Source organism: Pantherophis guttatus, chromosome 6 (genome assembly GCF_059756535.1).
Source record: "Pantherophis guttatus breed Tessera chromosome 6, ASM5975653v1, whole genome shotgun sequence".
NCBI classification, from domain to species: Eukaryota; Metazoa; Chordata; class Lepidosauria; order Squamata; family Colubridae; genus Pantherophis; species Pantherophis guttatus.
The window spans coordinates 97582991-97604718 of NC_142068.1; the positions used below are offsets into that span (position 1 = coordinate 97582991).

Consider the following 21728-nt stretch of genomic DNA (forward strand, 5'->3'; position numbering starts at 1 on the left):
AAGTCACATTCCTCAACATGCCACCGACTGTGGCCCTCCCCATGCAGTTGTAGACATTGACTGTGCCTAGCTGTGGTATTAAAATATTTTCAAAATTTCAGGTTTTTGTTTGTACGAAAATCCATGTGGAGAAATCTGTCCTCCAGAACAGGGGTCTCCAACCATGGCAACTTTAAGACTTGTGGACTTCAACTTTCAGAGTTCCTCAGCCACCTTTGCTGGCTGAGGAACTCTGGGAGTTGAAATCCACAAGTCTTAAAGTTGCCATGGTTGGAGACTCCTGCTCCAGAAGCAGCTTAAACTTAAATGGTTCAGTTTCTGGCACTGGTTTTGGTCCAAAGTTTGGAGACCGATTTCCGCTCATTCCTGGGTTTGCAAAGTAAATTGGCACAATTTCACAGACAGGTGTGTTTTTGTGTTCTGATATTCCGATATTTTTCAACTACAGGAGTTTGGAAGAGTTTCTGAATCTCACGCATCGACTGACATCTTTGAAAGAAGCTGCATTACTGGATTATTATGTCTCTGGATTCTGGTGGGCCAAAGGATTAGAATTTTCATCTGTGCAGGTTGGGGGGTTCCTGACTCTCCTCAATTTGCTGCTGGATAATCTGGAGAGTAAGTTCAGCAGCATCTTATGAATGTACCCATACTCCATTGGATTACTGTATATAAGAATATTAGACTATAGAATAAACGAGTTGGAAGGGACCTTGGAGGTCTTCTAGTCCAACCCCCTGCTTAGGCAGGAAACCCTACACCGCTTCAGGCAAATGGTTATCCAACATCTTCTTAAAAACTTCCAGTGTTGGAGCATTCGCAACTTCTGGAGACAAGTTGTTCCACCGATGAATTGTTCTAACTGTCAGGAAATTTCTCCTTAGTTCTAAGTTGCTTCTCTCCTGGATTAGTTTCCATCCATTGCTTCTTGTCCTGCCCTCAGGTGCTTTGGAGAATAGCTTGACTCCCTCTTCTTTGTGGCAGCCCCTGAGATATTGGAACACTGCTATCATGACTAATCATCTTTGTTGCTCTTCTCTGCACTCTTTTGATTAGGGGCAGAGTTATTTGGGAATGTCCCTGGCCCCTCTAAATTGTGATTTTACCCTGAATTCACTGGCTGCTCTTATTGAAAGGACAATATGTTTATTTATTCCTGGTATTTGTATACCGTTCTCTATGCCAAGACATTTCAAAGCTGTTTATGGCAACAAATCCTAGAAATGGATTGTGGCTCTTGGGCACTATTTTCCCTGTGATGGGTGGGTGTAGTGGAAGTTCCCACCCTGACTCCCCTTTTTGTATTTGTATCAATGGGAGTGGTCTACAACCACACTAAATAAATAGTAGGCCTCATAGCACACCTCCTCCAGTGCCCCCACTCCCACCCCCAGAAGTGGGGAATTTAAATAGGAGCCTGGATAGCTCTGCAGACTAAGCACTGTAATTTAACAACAGCTGTCTGCAATTAAAGTAAGATCGAATCTCTCCAAGGCTCAAGGTAGACTCAGCCTTCCATCCTTTCTAAGGTAGGTAAATTGAGGACCCAATTTGTGGGGGCAATAAGCTGACTTTGTATAAAATATACAAAAGTATGAAGGCTATTGCTTAACGCACTGTAAGCCACCCTGAGTCTCCGGAGAAGGGCGGCATATAAATCAAATTAAAAAAATAAAAATAAAAAAATAGAAGCCTTTTGAGTCCTCAGAACTTGCTCACATCTATGCCAAATAATGACTTAACATCTGAACCTGGCCACAAATATGGTTTGATTAGAGCTGGCATTCCAGCACGCTGACCCAATTAACATGGAATTGCAAACCACAGTTAGTGCTGGCCTTAAGTTGCTCTGGTGTCTTAAATTATCTTGCCACAAAAATGCCAGAAGAAGAGAGATGGATCTAACCAGGTTTCTATTGAGATATTTCACAGCTCAAACAGCCACAGGTTATTATGGGAGGTAAGTTCAGCCCATGGAGCCATGCAGCTTCTGAAGCCGCGGAGCGCCCTCCCTGGACCCCCTCGCCTGCCCAGGACAGCAATACCTGCCCATCAGCAAGCGCTCTGTTTGCACTCAAGCTTGGCAAATGCCAGGCGTGTTGATTTCTCTCCTGGGATTTGAGCAAAAACAAAGCTAGAATTGCATGACAGGAATCAGCCATCCTTTTGACAAAGGCGGCTTGGCATCGCTTTATAGGGAAAACCAATATTTCTCCTAAAAGAGAGAGTTATCTAGCTTATGAAGAAATTTGTGACAAGGGGCTCTGGCGCTTGAACTGAAAACTCTCTAGCATTTTAGGGTTTATCTGGAGTGTTTACCTCTTGCAAAAAAGCCCATCTGGAACTATGGGTGGAAAATCAAAATCACTCTGGTTCTTGTTTTCCAAAAAGGGTTTTATTACAGTCTATATTAGCTATATTTTAAAAGTGGCATTTGTATAACTTTGTTAATATATGAATCTCAGCTTTATCTGTAACGTAATGGAAAGTGTCAGAGCATCTGCAACAGAGCAAGAAGGGAAAGGGTGTTGTGGCTGTATCATGTTTCATCTTCCAGTGTATCTGACAAACCAGGAGGGATTAAAACATCTTTCAGTGGCTGCTGAACGCTTAAGATTAAAAGAAGATCACTGTGTGCCCATTAGAGTAAAGAACTTGGAGCATCTCTGGTTGTGCACATCTGCTTTATATCCTGAGAACTTACTTTAAAATTGATTTACTAAAACATCATCTTACATCGCCATTGTATATATCCATTTAAACTGAATGAACAAATCCAAGCAATTAAAGATTGGCTTCTCAACTCTTGGCTGAGGTCAGGCTGCTGCGTTAGATCTAACATCTCCTGGCCTACTTGGACATAGGCCAGGGCAGGCCAGCCCCCTTCACCCCACAGCCCACACAGAGGATAACTGGTTTTTCCGATGGGCAGAAGAAAAGGCCTGCCCTTTCAAGCCCTTTGCCCCCACAGCCTCCCTGACTGACCCTCCATTGGGCTAGCACCACTGCTGGGTTGCTCCCGGTTTGCCCCGGTTTTGACAAACAGGTAGTGGCGGAAGTGGGAGGCTCCGCCCACCCATCCAGACGTCATAAAAAACGCTCTGCGCATGCACAGAAGTGCCGCACGCCCACGCGCTACCGATAGCAAACCGCCAGGATTTGAAACCCACTACTGGCCAGCACAGCAGATTGACTATCTTGAGAACATTTGGCATCCAGAGCATCTCACCTATGGAGATACCAAGGACTGAGAAGTTCTATGAAACCTGGAAGGAGGTCCAATCAAAGATTAAATTTCCTTGGTGTAGACTTGTCCACATCATAGAACCTTAGGGTTGGAAGAGGTCTTGGAAGTTCTCCAGTCCATCCCACTCCCTAGTGCAGGGATCAATCCAGAAAAATGGTGGTTCAATATTTTCTTGGAAACTGGTTTGAGTCCAATAACATTTTGACTTCTAAGGGTCTGCGTGGTTTCAGCAGAACTCTTGTGCTGAGCCCACCACCACAATCTTCACCAGTGAGGATCTGCAGAGCTTAAATCTTGAGTCCCCGTCCATTAACTCAGTTCAGAGTTAGCGGACAGGCAGTTAGTTCAGAGGCAGGACAATTCATAGACCTCCTGACCAGCACAGCCACTCCAGTCTGCTGAAAATAGGCTTCCCCTGGTTCCAGCTTTGCCAAGGTCTGCTCCTACTTTTTCCAGGAACTGATTCACCCCTTGGAGCCTCAGTCGAGGAAAACACATGGGGGGTAACCATAGGGATGTCCCAGCATGCTTGGGAGCATTTCCCTGATAAGCCATACCCTTCTCTGTCACTCTATGTTTGTGTTATGTGTGCAAAGGCTTTTCTTCAATGCGCGTGTTAGTTTTCACATGATCCAGAGTATGGAAGCCAATGGCCATGTGAAGACATCTCTTTGGAGTGGGTTTGCTAGAGAACTCTTTGCGCATTGCAGCCACATAGAACCACAGGTGGTGGGATTCAATTTTTTTTACTATTGGATTACTTGGTGGGCGTGGCATGGCTTGGTGGGCGTGGCTTGGTGGGTGTGGCAGGGGAAGGATACTGTAAAATCCCCATTTCCTCCCGATCAGCTGGGACTCGGGAGGCAGAGAATAGATGGGATGGGGCCAATCAGATGTGGTATTTATTGGTTCTCCGAACTACTCAAAATTTCCGCTACCGGTTCTCCAGAACTGGTCAGAACCTGCTGAAACCCACCTGTGGTGCTCACTCTCCTTCCCTTGGCATTGCAGCCTATCACATGACCCTGGAAGAGAACATCCAGGAACTTGCGAGCACCATGGCTGGCATCGGGCTGAGCAATTCAGAGATAAGCGGCGGGTTTGAGTTCTTCACCGTAGATCAAGCCAAAGCCATCATCAATTACGTGAAGAGCAGGTAGGCCTTCCTCATCCTTCAGCACTGCTAGGAGGAGGTGGCCCTTCAGTGCTGGTTGGGCATTGGGAAGCTAGTGCGGGGTCCCTTGTGTTGCTTTCATGAATGAGTCAGGTTTGGGTTTTGACTGTTGGTGGCACTTTGAACCCCCCAGTAATTACACTAGCAAAAAAAAATAAATTGATTATCAGTTGCTAAGTTGATGGCACTAATTCTCGTAATATGAAACTAGATAGCCTTCACTGGGTAATGGATTAATTAGTCAATTAATCATTAGGATTTTAATAAATTGAGTAAGTGATTAAATGTTTGTATGTCTTACCCTAACATTTCTCATGGAAACATGACATCTTCTAGCAAGATATTTTGAGGGAGCACATTTGGATTTATACTGCAAAACTAATGCCTTTAATTTGCTTAGAGAAGGAAGAAAGCCCCTTTTATTTCTCCTCCTCGAGGGGGGAGGGGGGATCAGCTAGCTCGGGGGTCTCCAACCTTGGCAACTTTAAGCCTTGGCAGACTTCAACTCCCAGAATTCCCCAGCCAGCTTTGGGAGTTGAATTTGAGAATTCTGGGAGTTGAAGTCCTCCAAGGCTTAAAGTTGCCAAGGTTGGAGACCCCTAAGCTAGATGGCCCAAGTTGGATGCTTCCTGGAAGACCCCAACAGAAGGCCCTTCCCTGCCCTTTGCCTTTGATACATGGAAATGTTTATTGGCTTTGAAATAGTAGAAGAAGCCTGGATCTGTGGAATTTTCAACTAATTTTCAGAGCAGAAGCCAATTTCAGAAAATGAAATGAAATGAACCTGCTTCCCAACCTCTGGGAGCTTTGAAAATGGAGCTTGCCTGGGTCCTTCCACTCTTAGCAGAGGTCTTTGGTAGAAGAAATAGCTAGATTCCTCGACAGAAATATTTCTTGATCTGTTTCCAGAGATGGAGTTGGTGGGTTTTTTTCTTCCCAAGAATATTGACAATTTCTTCCTCCCTCTAGTTTTGGTGGAGATTTTTTATTTATTTATTTATTTATTTTGCAAGGAGAAAAGAGAGAAATGCCCAGTTTCCAGGGCAGGTGATTGGTAACTGTCCCCCTCCTCTCCCACCCAGTTCCCTTTGTATCACCAACCCCAACATCGGCCTCTTTGATGACATTTTCCTACAGAAAAAAGTCAAAGGAGGGATGTCCGTCTGCATTAATCGCTTTCAGATGCTTACATGGCTGTCGTGAAAAAGCCTGCCTTGTTGTTTAGTTCACATCTGTAATCCTTTGTCATGTTATGCCAAAACTCTCTCCCTCAATAGCAGCCAGAATGCATGTCAAGAGCATTCTGTGTCTGATACAAAAAAGGAAAATCTGTTCAGACCAGGAGAAACCCAGGGGTTGCCCAAGCCGCCTCGTTTCTTAGCTGGGTGATGAGCCTGGGTTCAGAGGGAAGAAGGGCAGTCGTCAGTTGGCAGACACATTCTTCTCCCCTCCCCCTCCCCAGGCAGAAAGCCCAGATCCCAAGGCCATCCTGAAGGGATCAACCCGGATTCACCATGGTCAGCAAAACCTGACTGACAAAGGAAGGTCAAGTTACTTTGCAAATGACCCTGCTCCCTTCCAGAGTAGGTGGCTCAGTGGCTAAGACATTGAGCTTGTTGATCAGAGAGGTCGGCAGTTTGACGGTTCGAATCCCTAGTACAGGTCACCTGCATGAGCAAGGGGTTGGACTAGATGACCTCCAAGGTTCCTTCCAACTCTGTTACTGTTAGAGTTCTCACAATTTCTCACCACAATGCATTTATTCTTCTTCCTTCCCTCCAAGGTGATGGGATGTCTTGCTTTCCACCTTCACAGCAGCTTTGTGAAGCAGATCAGAAATCACAGCTATACAATTTTGCTGCAAACTTAGTTCTGCATTTAGTGGGAATTATTACCTCACTGCAGGATTTTATAACAGTGAACAAGAGAGAGGAACAGGGTTTGGGGTTATGAAATTTAGCTAGAGAAGGTGTGAGCAACCTGCGGCTCCAGAGCTGCATGTGGCTCTTTGGGCCCTCTGCTGTGGCTCCATGTCAAGTGATCCCACCACTGGCTGGCCCCGCCCCTCTCCCTCCCCTCCCAGTCACTCCTTGCCTGGCCTGAGAAGGTAAGGGTGATGGTGGGGGATGGAGAAGCAACCGGGGCAGAGACAGAGAGATACAGAGAGAGTGGGAGAGAGAGATACAGAGAGAGGGGGGGAGGGAGGGAGGGAGAGATGTCAAAAGGGTTTTGTGATTCCTGGTGTTTTTTAACAACTGGTTTTCTGTCCTAATGACTGGCTGGGTAGGCGTGGCTGGGGGGGTGTCATGTGACTGGTGGAAGGGAGTGATGTCGAGTTGGCCACGCCCACCCAGGTTTTGTGGCTCCCGGTGTTTTCTTTTCTGTGGGAAACGGGTCCAAATGGCTCTTTGAGTGTTTAAGGTTGCAGACCCCTGAGCTAGAGCTTTAGGGTCTTGGGCTGTGTGGTTAAAGAGCCCCTTTTTAGAAGCAACATGGACCCTGTGTGCTGTCAGGGTTCCAAGGAACACCCCCAACGAATGTGGCAGTTAGGAGGCAAAAAGGAAAACTGTCTTCCAAAACTGACATATGCTCCTAAAAAAAAAAAATGTCCACTTTCTTGTCTTTCAGTTTATTCCAACATTATACACTGTACGAATATCTTTTCCACAGTCCCAGGGAAGAAGTTGTGATTGGAGATGAGGTAAGTAATTCATACGGCTGGAAATGATTAAGTGGGATGTTTTAATGCATATTCTCTGGCATCTGTTTTCTATAGCTCAAAGCAACTTTATGTCAAAAATGCTCAAGGGTTAAAAGCATAGAATAGCGGATAAAAGAATAAAAGGGAATATAGTAATGCCTGTCTCCTCTGGAATTTGAAATTAACAACAATAAATGGTCCCATTGTTGCTTTGGCTGATGGCTGTAGTGTTAACAATGTATTTGCTGACAGTGTTTGTGAGAGCAACACCCCCTGTTGCCAGGGCTTGTTACTGCAGCTAAGGAGGAATGGGGCCAAGCAGTGCTCTTTGCCTTGATTGGGGGCCCCAACCCAAGGGACAAGGAAGGGGGTGCTCAGAGCAGTGGGCTGTGCATTGCTGGGGCGGTGCAGGCGGAGGGGGAGACACTCTGATGGCCATGCCAAAAAGCCATTCCTCTAGAAGGGGGCTTCCTGCTGAGGACTTCCTAGCATGAAGGGTCCTTGGTGCTCTCTGAGCTTGGTTGTTGTTGTTGTTGTTATTTGCAGACCCAACTAGATAACATCATCAGAGTTTCCCACAAGGAGAATGCAGCAGGCGTTTTGCAAACCATTGCTGAACTTCTGCTTCTCTCCAACCCTCTGCTCTTTACTGAGTTTTTCATGTAGGATCTGATGTTTTATTTTGATCTTTGTAGGAAATCTGTTGTAGGCATTAGCCCAGTGGATTGTTGACTTGGGCTGGGATTCTAACCATAATGTTCTTATTTCTGTGCAATTACACACAAAAATTGTGCTGCATTACAATGATATAACAGAAATGTTCTTAACTCAGCTGTGTGAAACTTTGCAATCAGTTATCAACTGATTTAATTTATCATTTTTACGGGGTTGCAGTTTATGTATTCGGGGAGCTGAAGTGGAATTCACGAATTCAGCAGAACTGAATACAGCAAAATATCACACCCAGGAATGACTCTTCCCCTCACTTAGTCAATAGCTGCATAGAAGCTTTCGTGATTATCAGCCATGTTGGCAGGGGGAGGGGGTCCTAATCTATTTTAGTGATGGTGATGTATTATTGTCTGCCTTTTATAGAGCTGGGGGGGGGGACACTTAGAAATGTGATTTTGAGGGTGATGCGGTCCCACAGTTCTTTGAGGAAACAAGGCGAAAGTGTTTGGACCGATTCTTGCTTTGAAACAAGTCTTAATAACATGGCATGGTTGGCAAATGTAGTTTTATCCCTCTGGGCTTCCATCACCATGATGGAATAATCTGTGTTTTATGACCCAGCTGACTGGTTCAGTGACCCAGCTGTGAGACCTCTCATTCAGCCCCTGCTGGAGGAATTTAAAGGCCTCTCAAAGCTTCCCAGAGCATTATACTCTGGGTTTGGACATGGTGTAGATTCTGCTTCTGCTCTCCCTCTCTCTCTCTCTCCCTCTCCCTCCCCATCACACGCACATGCGTGCACCCGCACACACACACAAAAGTGTATTATTAAAAGTGCTCTGCCATAAAATTTACAGTCATCCAATATCATCTGTTGGAGTTCAGTTTGCAAAACAGAAACTATTTACATTAACTTAATGCTCTCCTTGGTGTTCACATACTTGGGCTGCTTCCAAATTGGTCTTCGTTTCCTTTGGACAGAGCGACTCATTTGTGATGGGGGGGAAAGGGGGCTTTTCCCCCTCTCTTCCTGGCAGCACCGAGGGGGCAGAATTGTTAAAGGAAAAGCTCATTTTCAAATTATGGAATTTGGTTTCATGTGAGAATTTTGCTGCTGGTACCAGCACCACCACCAAGGGTTCCTTTCCTTCCTTTCTGGCTTGTGCACAATTTTAATTCAGTTTTTCAAATGTCTGTTACCCAAGTCGCACTTTGCTGAATTAAATAATCTCATTTTTAGAGCCAATTTTTAGAGTTTGGAAGAATTATCTGCTTACAAAACAGTTCTTTCTGGTTTTCTTTCTTCTTCCTCTTTGGAGAAACATAATAATATTAGTAACGTAACCTACAAACAGAAATATAATTGTTGAATTCTTTTTTCCAATATCTTATGAATGCTAATTCAAGCAATATGATTTCAATTAACAGTGTTAAAAGTTCACCTATAGTTTAACATTAAAGAAAAATGAAATAAGAGAGAAACATGCTTGGGATTTTGCTCCTTAAGCAAAACATCTCCAGAAAACTTGACAGGATTGCTCAAAAGCCCTTTTCTTGAACCCTCTGTTGAAAAAAGAATTATTCAGATGTTGATAAACAGTCAAGTTTCTCTTCTTGTTGTGTCATAATTATTTGAGCTCACTTTGATCATGACACCATGATAAATGCCAAACATTCAGGATGTGACCCAGAAAAAAACGGTTGTTTTTCTGCGTCAGTTGCTATCCTCACTGTGATCCATAAAAAGAAAGGAACTAGCCAACTCAGGTCCTCAGTAGTTCACACAGAGGTGCAACAGGCAACCTCTCCCAAAGGCAGATGAATTTGCTTCATCAGATCTGACAGTTTTAAGCACTAGTGGCTGGCCAAGAAGGCAGGTCCGGCCAGCAAGGAGACAAAGCTGAGGGGATCCTGGGGCTGCAGGCCTGAGAGCCTCGGGAATGCTTGGCTGGAAGAGCGACTGAAGCAGTCGTGATTGGAGGGAAGCTGAAGGAGATATCAAGAATCTGGTGCGGAAGCAGATAAATTGACTAAAAAATTAAAAGATAAAGATCAAACACAAACATGTTTATCCTGGGAAAAATTATATATTTGGCTAGCGAAGAGAAAACCACAACCCAATTGAAAAGAGAAAAGGTATTAACTGAGAAATCTATATTATACTAATAAAGTGAGGTCGGATAGACCTAATTGATGTATAAAGAGATATAAGTTGTTCTGTCTCCCTCGGAACATAATGTACTTGCAGATATGTTTGTTATTTGTTATGTTGTCTTATATGTTATTTATATGGTGTGTTGTTATTTTTTGTTTTTTTTTAATGAAAAATGTAAATAAAGATTATTTAAAAAAAAAAAAGAATCTGGTCGAGTCGTTCTGGCCCCTGAGTCCAAAAAAATCATTCAAATGCTGCTCTTCTTCCTGAAGATGAAATACAATATAAAAACACATATTTCCCAGTTACTTTTTGGTGCCCCTGAGTAGTAATGGAATCAGTCTGGCATCCTTTGAAGAAACACTCTGATTGGCCACCTGGCCCAGTGTCTGAGATGAAACAAAATAAGACGAAGAATTAAAACAGAAAAAACTCTGCATCACAGCAGAGTGAAGAAAACAAAATGTGGACATCCATCTTGGCATCTCCAAGAGAAACTAGTCAATATTAGGACCACCTGAATCTCAGCTCCAATCACAATGGAAGGAGAAGTTGGACTCTTTTGATGGGGTTTCAAGAGCCAGTTGACACAGTACCAAATTAACGAGAGGAGCCTGGAAGGAAAACTGCTTCTGGTATTATGGGAGAATGAAACTGCTGACCCATTAAGAGCATTCGGCCAAGAAAATCCAGTATTGGTCATAAATAACATCACTGTCCATTGCCTAAGTGATGGTCCTGTGCATAGTTAGCCCTGGACAGATCACACTGAAATCAGACTGACCATTTGCTCTGCAAGCAATGATAGAGACCCTCTATTCCAGGGGTGTCAAACTCAAGGCTCGGGGGCCGAATGCGGCCCATGGCGTACTTAGACCTGGCCCGCGGGGCTGCCTTCGAAACAGTGAAGGACCTGCCAGCAAAAACAGGCTCCCAAGCTCCATTTCCAGCTGCCACAGCCTCCTGCAACTATCTGCCAGGAAAAACAGAGCTTGGGAGCCCGTTTTCACTGGCAGAGCACTCGGGCCACCACAGGTGCCCCAGACAGGAGTGACATCGAGCTGGCCATGCCCACCCTGGCCATGCCCCCATGCCCCCCTCCCCGAGGTCAAACACAACCCTGATGCGGCCCTCAATGAAATCGAGTTTGACACCCCTGCTCTATTGAGTCAAGCAATAGAAGTCCGGAGGCTGCCTTTGGCTCAGATCACAAACACCTTCTGGTAAAAATATACTGGAACAAAGAAAAGGAAATCACTCGATCAGCAAGTTCTGATTTACAGAATTCACAATGATAAAGCGGAGCTGAAAAGTAGATTTACCAGGTTAGATCTGTTAAATGGGATTCCTGGAGAATTGTGGGCTGCAACATCACAACATCACGTTGACCGAGAGGAAGCAAAGAGAAGCGTTGCCAGATGCGGAGGGGTAAAAGGCACTATGGGAAGGCAAACTTCCCGAGTAAACACTGATTCCCCAGAACTAGAAGGCAGCAGAAATCCTTCCTATATAAGTTACACAAAGCAACGGAGGCGAACAATCAAATGGGAAGGACAAGAGGAGAAAAAAAATGAAATAATCTACTGTATTCATGGACTTCTGAGCACAACAAAATACCTACAAATTTTTGATCACTGATCTAGAGCCAAATGTTCTGGAAAGTGAAGGTTCCTAGGAAATATTGCTGAAAACATCACTACATGACAAAGTAATAACTGTACTAGTTAGAATGTTGACGTAGCCGATGCATTTCAAGTGGTAAATGAATTTGATAAGCCAGTGATTTGATAAACAGTGGCTAACAGACTGCAAGAGACCAATTTGTATTGATTGGCTTGTAAGCATCAAAGCACCCTGCTAAAGGAGGCTCCAGCTGCAACCGTTGCTCCTATCAGACCTGCTAGAAGAGGGGGGGGGATTCTGCAGCGCAGGCATGGCCAGTCCACGGATGGAGAACCTGCCAGATGGGCAAGCTGGACTTGGAGCTCAGAGGAGCTTCACCCATGATCCCTCTGGCAGAAAATGGGAGAGGCAAGATTGCGCCCCAAAGACAGCTGCTTCTCCTTTATTGATTACACAAGACCTTTGGCTGCAACAAAGTGTGCATCACTCTTAAAAGTAGGGACTTGTAACGGGCCATTCATCTCTCTCTTGAAGAATTTGTGGGATGACCAGGAAGGAAGAGTTTACACAAAAAATGAAGAAACCAGAATAGTTCAAAACTGAGAAAGGAGTGATCCAAGGTCATACACTGGCCCTTTATTTGTTTACTCCTTTTTTTCCAGAATATATTGAGAAATGCTGGGTTGGAAGACTATGCTGGGCTTCAGTTTTGGGCCTTCCCTTCACTTCCGGGATCCTGGGCTGCTCCCTGTTGTGAAGACAGCTGGTTCTCTCGGGCTGGGAGTCCCGCCTTGCCAACTTCATCCCCCTCTGATGCCCCCAGAGTTTAGGGCCCCCCTAACAAAATTGCATTGTGTGTGAGACAATGCAAACATAAGCTAGGTGATATTGTGTTAATGCAGACCATTTGCAACCTGCTGAATACCTTACCTGCAAAAACATGCATTCAATTTGGAGGGAGGGAGCTTGCTAAATAGAGGGGTGCTGCTGCTTGTGGGTATTCATTTTATAATTGTTATTAAAGGTTTTCATATACTATAAGATAAGCATGAAATTTTATAGAGTGACATTAAAAAAGAAAAATAAGAAAGAAGTAGAAAAGGCTGAAGAAAAGAAAAGAAAAAAGATCTTTACAACAAATTCATGATCTTTCCTTCCACTTTAAAGTTGCAACATGTCCCCATAGTCAACCCTTTTAAATCAACAAATCCATAAATCAATTCATTTTTTCCCATCCTCCACAAAAAAATGCTCCATAGGAGATTTCCATGGTCGTGTGAAATTGCACTTCACCACTGTGGGTGATTCGCTTGATGACCTTAAATGGAACTGACCTCATAAGTGTGACCCAGTCATCTGATGTTTCACTTAACAATTGCATCACTTAACAATGAAGTTGCCAATCCAAAATGCAGTCATTAAGTAAGGACTTCAGTCAATTGAAATTATTCTAGCAGCAATTAGAGTACCCAAATACCTATCAAATAACTTTTAGACATATAGATCTCTGAAGCTTTATCAAAGTATGTTTTTTTAAAATATTTCAGTAAAAAATCTATAGCAACATATATGATATGAACACTAACTGTTAAGTGGAACCCTTGAAAGAAATGCTTCTTCAGAGTTAAATATTTGTGGTTTGTTAATCCTGGGTGGTTTTTGACTGGCTGGATTATCAAAACATAAGTCAATGGGAATGCTTAGGAATGTGAGGAGGAGGAAGATCGACATGCAGTTTTAAGTTCTCATTAAATATGTTTTGACTTTTAGAGCAGCAAATCTCTCCTCTCTTCTCTAATTAAGGAGATTCATGGGATTCACGGAAGGCCAGCAGTGCAGAATTCAGCCTGATGCTTTTTTTTCTGCAACTGGCCCATTTATTTATTTAATTATTAGTCAACATGTCTTGTCAAACATGTACAACATAACAAGTATAGGTATGAACATAAACATAAACAAAGGAAGTAAATACAAATAAATGGGGACAGTAGGACAGGGACGGTAGGCCCGCTGGTGCACTTATGCACGCCCCCTTTACGGACCTCTTAGGAATGGGGTGAGGTCCACGGTAGACAGTTTGAGGTTGAAACTGTGAGGGTTTGAGGATGTAATAATGGAGTCGGGTAGAGCATTCCAGACATTGACCACTCTGTTGCTGAAGTCCTATTTCCTGCAGTTGAGTTTGGAGCGGTTTATCTTGAGTTTGTATTGATTGTTTGCCCGTGTATTATTGTGGTTAAAGCTGAAGAAGTCATTGACAGGCAAGACGTTGTAGCAAACAATTTTGTGTACTATGCTTAGATCGGACTGCAGGCGGCGCAGTTCCAGATTATGCAAGCCCAAAATTTCTGTGCTGGGAAAAGTGGTTTTTGGGGGTGGGGGGCAGGTAGAGGAGTTTGAAACTTCCCTGTTCATCCTCAGATGAGAAAGAGACTTCCTGATGTCACATAATACTGAATTTAGAAGACCATGAGACGAATTTGATAGACTATGAAGAAGATGGACCCATGAGGACTGCAGACTGTCTTCTTCAGGAAGGCAAAGGTGTCTTCTCTTCGACACAAAGCTAAAGCACTTGGTCACTGATTAATATTCTCTTCGTAATGTTCTTAGGTTGTTTCTGTCTCTGGATTATTTATGGTGTCCTTTGTCAAGTCCATTCCTGGCTGTGATGCCTCCTGGCTTGGGGGCATCTTAACTCATTATTGTCTTTCATTGTTCCAAGAGTAACGGCTTGTTGCAGAGTTTTTGGATCCCCTTGCAAAGAGAGGGAAGACTAAATTAACCAATCCTAATCCCTCTTCAGAGAGCGCATTTCACAGGATTGTTCTTCCACCTGCATCTGTTATTAGAGAACTGTAGAGGTGTGAGTTTCCTCCTTGGGTATTTTAAAATTAAATATTCAGAAAACTAGAAAATAATGTGCAGAGGCTACTTTGTTCTGCAAAAATTGCCTAACCGAAGGACCCTTGAGTGCCCTCTTGTGGGGGTCTCAGAAAGTTCTGTATGATGTCTCTTCTCCTCCGGAGGTTTCCTGCTAGGTCGCGAGCCCCAAGACCCGTGCTGTGCCTGTGGGGGTGCATCTCTGTGGGGTGGGGGGGTTGCGTGTATAATATTTAGAAATCCTGTCTTTTGGAGATCAAAAGGAGATCAAGATACAACTTTTTCTTAAAAACCCATTTCTTCAAACAGTCTTGTCTTTTGTGTCCTTACTCCCAAATCTGACTATCTTTCTAAAATTAGACAATCTGCTTGCTTTCAAAGAAGCCCAGAATAAATGTAATTGCGCAGTGGGAATAGTATGGGCACAATTTGGCCTTATCTCTGCATTTCCTACTAGCTACAGGGAATCTAACTCCAGGCATTAAAATGTCATAGAAAAGACATTTGAATAGTGTGATTATTATTCCAAATGAAGACTAGAATAGAATAGAATAGAATAGAATAGAATAGAATAGAATAGAATAGAATAGAATAGAATAGAATAGAATAGAATAGAATAGAATAGAAAATATGGAATGGAATGGAATGGAATGGAATGGAATGGAATAGAATAGAATAGAATAGAATAGAATAGAATAGAATAGAATAGAATAGAATAGAATAGAATAGAATAGAATAGAATTCTTTATTGGCCAAGTGTCCTTGAGGAGGCTTCAGCTGGTGCAGAATGCGGCCGCGTGGGTTGTGATGGGAGGGTCCCGATACTCCCATGTTACACCTCTCCTGCACGACTTGCATTGGTTACCGGTTGCCCTCCGGGCGAGATTCAAGGTGCTGGTGATGACCTATAAAGCCCTACATGGCTTAGGCCCAGGATACTTGTCAGACCATCGGCAGCCAGCAACAGCTTCCCATCACCCGGTGCGTTCTCACAGGGAGGGCCTTCTCCGGGTGCCATCGGCTAGACAATGTCGGCTGGCGGCCCCCAGGGGTAGAGCTTTCTCTGTGGGCACGCCCACTCTTTGGAATCAACTCCCCCTGGGGCTTCGGTTGGCTCCTGACCTTCGCACCTTCCGCCGCGAATTAAAAACATGGCTGTTCACATCGCCCAGCCTGGACTGAGGTTTTTTTTTTATTATTTTAATGGGTTTTAATATATGTTTAAATTATATATGTATACATTTATGCATTTTATGTATGCATATTTATGTATTTTATGTTTTATTGGATTTGTTTTATTTGTTGTGAGCCGCCCTGAATCCTACGGAGATAGGGCAGCATAGAAATTATATTAAATAAATATTAAATAAATAAAATGTGATTGGACACACAAGGAATTGTCTCCGGTGCATAAACTCTCAGTATATATACAAGCAGCAGGTGATAAATCATTATCATTATCATAAAATACAATAATCATAAATCATAAATTACAACACTAAGTGATAGTCATAGGATACTAAATAAAAGCAATCAACATAAGATACAAACAAGAAAGTTATAGCCATCTCTGTTGTTTGAGAATAATATTTAAACAGGTACATCATAAAGTAGGTAAAATTTTAAAATTAATAAAATGAAGCTTTGGAATATTACACTTTGGGGCAATAGTGGCAAAACGACTATGGCCATACAGACAGCGGAAGCATTTGGGCACTTGATCTGAGCCTGGCTAGGTGGCTCAGTGGCTAAGATGCTGAGCTTGTTGATCAAGAAGGTCAGCAGTTCAGCGGTTTGAATCCCTAGTATAGGTCTCCTGCATGAGCAGGGGGTTGGACTAGATGACCTCCAAGGTCCCTTCCAACTCTGTTGCTTTTACTGATATGCTGTACCTGTTTCATTGGCTTTTCACACGGGTGGCAAGAGATTGCTTCTTCGCAGCCAGCTTGGCAGTGAGTCCTTTTCTGTAGGTAGAGCTAAATAACACAAAGATTCAGGTCAAGAAAGGAAATGGGACACTCTTTTTTTTTTTATCAGTATCATGCTTTAATCCAAAGCATGAACTAAATTGTGGCAGGTCATTTATTTAAGCTCTCCAATAAAACTTTCACATGAATCATCACTCTTATTTATTTGTTTCCCATTATTATATTCCATCAAAATTACAAAATCTTTCAGGAATTCATAGAGCCAAGTCATTAAAAAAAAAATATAACCAATGAAGACCATAAAAGTGTTGCAAGAGTAAGCAACACATTTTCAAATCATTAAAGCAACTGTAACTTAAAATATGTTCCTGGGTGTCTCTGCCTGTTTCTGCTGTCCAGGCAGTTGGCAGGAAGTAGAATCAGAAAGTCAAGCTCTCTTCAGAAAACTGCCTGCCTTTTTCTGTCTGTGGTGCTGCAGCCGTGACCTCTGTGGTTGTGGACATCTGTGGAAACGCTCTTGAATGGCTCACGAGCCACCAACTTTGAGGCAGGAACTGGCCAGTCCAACTGGAATCACACCTGTCCCCAGAACTCAGTGTTGCTGTTCATCTCATTGTATGTCACAAAATGCAGAATTACTCTATCTGAGAGGGTACAGCATAATCTGTCCTTTTCTGTAAAGATAATGAGAGGAAGGAGACAGAGGATACATGTTATAAATATAGACTTGATCCATACACATCCAACTTGACATGTCTCTGCTTTATAAGACAATTCATGTTTTCATTCATGACCTCCTTTACTCTCAAAATCTTCCTTGTGACCCAGTTCTTTTGACTAGATGCTCCTCTCCTTCCACAGATGTCTGTCAATTTTATGTCAAATTCACCCAACTTGGTCACTAGATGGAGGCAAAGCAATCTCCCTTTATGCAATGAAATATTTAGAGATGACAATCAGATCCACAGCTACTCTGCTATCTCGTGTCCTTTAGGCCATTTGTCAGAATTATTGGCAGTGTCTTCACTTGGGACAATTTGATGGAGATTGTGTGTGACTAGGGTGATTTTGTTTTGCATAGCGGTAACATTATGAGGCCGGGGATTTTTAAGGTAAAGGAGATCCAAAGAACATATCATAATAAACACTGCTTGCCTGGCTCTCATTTAAAGACCCACATGAAGGTCTCAAAGAGGTCAGGGTGGAAAGGTGGAGGCCACTGTCACTTGTCTTATTTTTATGAAGCCTCATCAAGCTGAAAGGTAGGAGAATGTCTGGTGCAAATAACCAGGAACAAGAGTTAAGTTCAAAGCACAGAAGAGTTTATTATTGCTACTTGTACACAAGTAGCAATAATAAGGGTAAAATCTAAATTGGCACTAGATGAGGGTCAACTAAGGGTAAAATCTAAATTGGCACTAGATGAGGGTCAACAGAATTCAAGGGGGGCTGGCCTTGGGTCGCTTATGGCAACGCAATGACTCCAAACTGATGACAATTTTAACTCCACCTTCCAGCTCATCTCAGCTCTGACAGAGAAGAACGAAACAAAACGTATGCTTCTTAAAATTATCCATGTTTAATTGGTAACCTTTTGTTGGAGGATCCTGAGTTCAAACATACGTTGAAATCCACCTGCCCTCAACATTCCCCTGGGAGCCAAGGATGGTTGCCCTAGCTGAGTTGCAGGTCAGGAGCTGTCGCTTTGCATCGCTTAGAGGCTTTGGAGGTATCCTAGGCTCAGTTTCTCCATCCAGGGTTATGTGCAGGACGGGAATTAGTTGCAGGAGAGGTTGAGCAATATAATTGCAGTCCGATTGCCATGATGCATCAAAGAAAACAAAGATTATACATTCTTGAAAAGGGGGAAGGTTTTTCTTTCATCTTACATGTACGTCAGCAAGGCGCTTGGAAGCCTTATAGCCATATCAGACCTGAAATGAATGCCCTGAATGGCTTTCTCGGGGAATCCGAGGCTCTGATGCAGCGTATTGTGAATCTAATCGGTGCACCTTCCATTTTAAATAAGTTCAATAAGATCCAATAAAACCAACCCAAGAATCAGCCTGGTGCGAAGCATGGCCAATGGTGGCCAATGGGTCAAATCATCTCCCCACACAAGATAAAGTTTTAGAATTTATTTGTTCCGAATGAGCAAGATGACAAAGCTGCGATAGCTAACTAACCTGGAGGTTTATTTTGTTTATCCCCCTGTAATAACCTCATACTCCGTGTTTGTTTGGCTGGAAGGAATGTACTTACTTGATGCAACCATCTGTTTATCAGAGGAGTGGAATTATAGCAGAATAGCAGGGATATGACATGGGGTGGGGGGGCTGTGGCTCCGCCATTGCTGTTGTGTGAACAGCTGCACCAGACAGGTCATTTTCTGTCTTCACTTTTCTTGCACACTTTTTATTTCTTGCACTGAAGTGGACTGCAGGGAGAACATCCAGGAGCTGTGGAAGGAACAACTGGAGAAAGTGAAAGCAGCAGTATTTCCTAAGCTGGCAGTAACATGGGAGAATAGGATGGAGTTTTCCAGATGTAGCCCCAGAGAGGTACACCTCACAAAGGTTTTGCCTGGCCCTGTCTGTCACCTAGGATAAGTTTATTTGTGAGGCAGATGCCTTGGGAAGAGCCCAGGTGAGTGGGTGATGGTTCCCCTTGCTCTGACTGAAGTTTGGAGATACTTGAAAGTAAAATGGAAGGCTCCCAAACTGGAGGGTTATTATGACACCACTTGCCCACTTTTAGGAAGCTTTGTGGCCTCCACCTTGATCAGAGACAAACTCAACCAGGCATGGTCCTCCCAGGGAAGTTCTGAGTTCCTCTTTCCCCTCACAGGTGTCCACAGGATTCATTCATTTTGATCAGAGAGAGGTGACGGAAGCTGTGCTTGTTTTCTAGGCATGAGCTTCAGTCATTACTGTCTGGTTCTATCTTGACTTTCGTCACCATACCCTGTGGACGCCCTTGACTGTCCTTCTCCATGACTTCAGGGGAACTAAGTGGGCACATGGCATCTTTTGGATTTTAAAGGACTTTAGAATAAAGGGTACTGAAACACTTGTCAGAGGGGGGCTTCTCATGACTGAATGTGCTCAGTGAATCTTCCAGGGAAGGAGAATCTGGGAGTTGCAAGGTACAAAAATGTCCCTATTGGGACCATTCACATCCTTCAGATTTTATCCAGGGATAAAATCCGGAAACATCTAAAATTTCAGTCTCTTCCCACTGATTGCAGGAGAAGGAAGTGCACATTAATAACTTAATTTTAGCAATTCAAACGTGAAAAATGGAAGTCTCTCAAATCACCACTAGTCAGTTTTCTGATAAAATGAATTTTGTATTTCCCAGTTTGGATTAAAGTGGGCTATGGCATGAGTTTTATTTTTAAGTTGGTGTTAATTAGAAATATGGAAATAAGTTGAGATTCGTTGCTCTTCACAGGGAAGGAATATTCACAACCAATTTCTTCACACAATCACATCTATTTTGGAATGTTTTAAAAAAAACACCCAGAATTGCATATCCTTGCATTTGCTGGTTTCTGTAGCTGGGTTGGATTGGTATAAAGTCAGTAATTGAATTTGCAGCCTGAAGAAAGATGGTTGTTTTAACAGAAAGTGAGACACTGTGCAGAAAAGTCCAGAGCCCTTTGCCCACTGTATCTGCTGTCACACGGCATCTCATTATGTTTGTTTGTTTTGTTTTATTAAATTTGTATACCGCCCTACTCCCGAAGGACTCAGGGCGGTGAACAGGCACAAGATAAAATACAGAAATACAAAAGTTAAGAACAATTTAAAACCAAATTAAATAATATTGGCCCACGACAATTAAAATCCCAATAAATTTAAAACAAATTAAAATTTCAATTTAAAATATTTAAAATTTAAAAGAAAGGGGAGAAAAATTAGGCCAGGCCGGCTTGCTGGAATAAAAGGGTCTTAAGAGCATGGCGGAAGGTGCGCAGATCCGGGATCCTCCGTATCTCCGGGGGGAGCTCGTTCCAGATAGTGGGTGCCCCCACAGAGAAGGCCCTCCCCCTGGGGGCCGCCAGTCGACACTGCTTGGCTGATGGCACCCGGAGGAGACCCTCTCTATGAGAGCGTACCGGCCGGTGGGAGGCTATTTGTGGTAGTAGGCGGTCCCGTAAATAACCAGGTCCTAAGCCATGGAGCGCTTTAAAGGTGGTAACCAAAACCTTGAAGCGCACACGGAAGACCACCGGGAGCCAGTGCAGCTCACGCAGGAGAGGTGTTACACAGGAGCGCCATATTGCTCCCATAACCACCCACACGGCCGCACTCTGCGCCAGTTGGAGCCTCCGCGTGCTCCTCAAGGGGAGCCCCATGTAGAGAGCATTACAATAGTCCAGGCAGGAGGTGACGAAGGTATGAGTGACTGTGTGTAGGGAGTCCCGATCCAGAAAGGGACGCAACTGGTGGATCAGGCGAACCTGATGAAAAATCCTCCCGGTCACGTCCGTCAAGTGCTCTTCTAAAGACAGCCGTGAATCCAGGAGGACACCCAAGTTGCGAGCCCTCTCCGTGGGGGCCAGCGATTCGCCCCCAATAGTCAGCGATGGCGTCAACTGACTATATCGGGACGTCGGAAACCACAGCCACTCGGTCTTGGATGGGTTGAGCCTGAGCCTGTTCCTCCCCATCCAGATCCACACGGCCTCCAGACACCGGGACATCACTTCAAGGGCATTGTTGGGGTGGTCCGGGGTGGAGATGTACAGCTGGGTGTCATCAGCGTACTGATGGAACTTCACCCTGAAACCACGGATGATCTCGCCCAGCGGCTTCACATAAATGTTGAACAGAAGGGGCAAGAGGACCGACCCCTGTGGCACCCCATATATGAGGGGCCTCGGGGACGACCTCTGCCCCCCTGCCAACACAGACTGCAACCGGTCAGAAAGAAAGGAGGAGAACCACCGTAAAACAGTGCCCCCCACCCCTAACTCTTCCAGCCGGTGCAGCATGATACCATGGTCGATGGTATCAAAAGCCGCTGAGAGATCTAATAGGACCAGGACAGAGGAGCAGCCCCTGTCCCGAGCCCTCCAGAGATCATCAACCAACGCGACCAATGCTGTTTCCGTGCTGTACCCAGGCCTGAAGCCCGACTGGAACGGATCCAGATACGTCACTTCATCTAGGTACTGGGGGAGCTGTCGCGCAACCACACTCTCAACAACCTTCGCCACAAAACGAAGGTTGGAGACCGGACGATAATTAGCCAACACTGCTGGGTCCAGGGAAGGCTTCCTGAGGAGAGGCCTCACCACCGCCTCTTTCAAGGCGGCGGGGAAGTCACCCTCACCCAAC

The 21728-nt window shown here is 44.1% G+C and overlaps 1 protein-coding gene across 3 annotated transcripts in view; it reads left to right on the forward strand.

Annotated features, from left to right (window-relative positions):
- The window catches only part of CABCOCO1 (ciliary associated calcium binding coiled-coil 1), a 38459-nt gene that overhangs the window by 1752 nt on the left and 14979 nt on the right, over positions 1-21728 (forward strand). For all 3 annotated transcript variants that reach the window (XM_034435315.3, XM_034435316.3, XM_060694158.2), the window contains exons 3-5: positions 449-618; positions 4259-4403; positions 7050-7122. In XM_034435315.3, coding sequence (XP_034291206.1) covers positions 449-618; positions 4259-4403; positions 7050-7122 — 388 coding nt within the window. The remainder of the gene's footprint in view (positions 1-448; positions 619-4258; positions 4404-7049; positions 7123-21728) is intronic.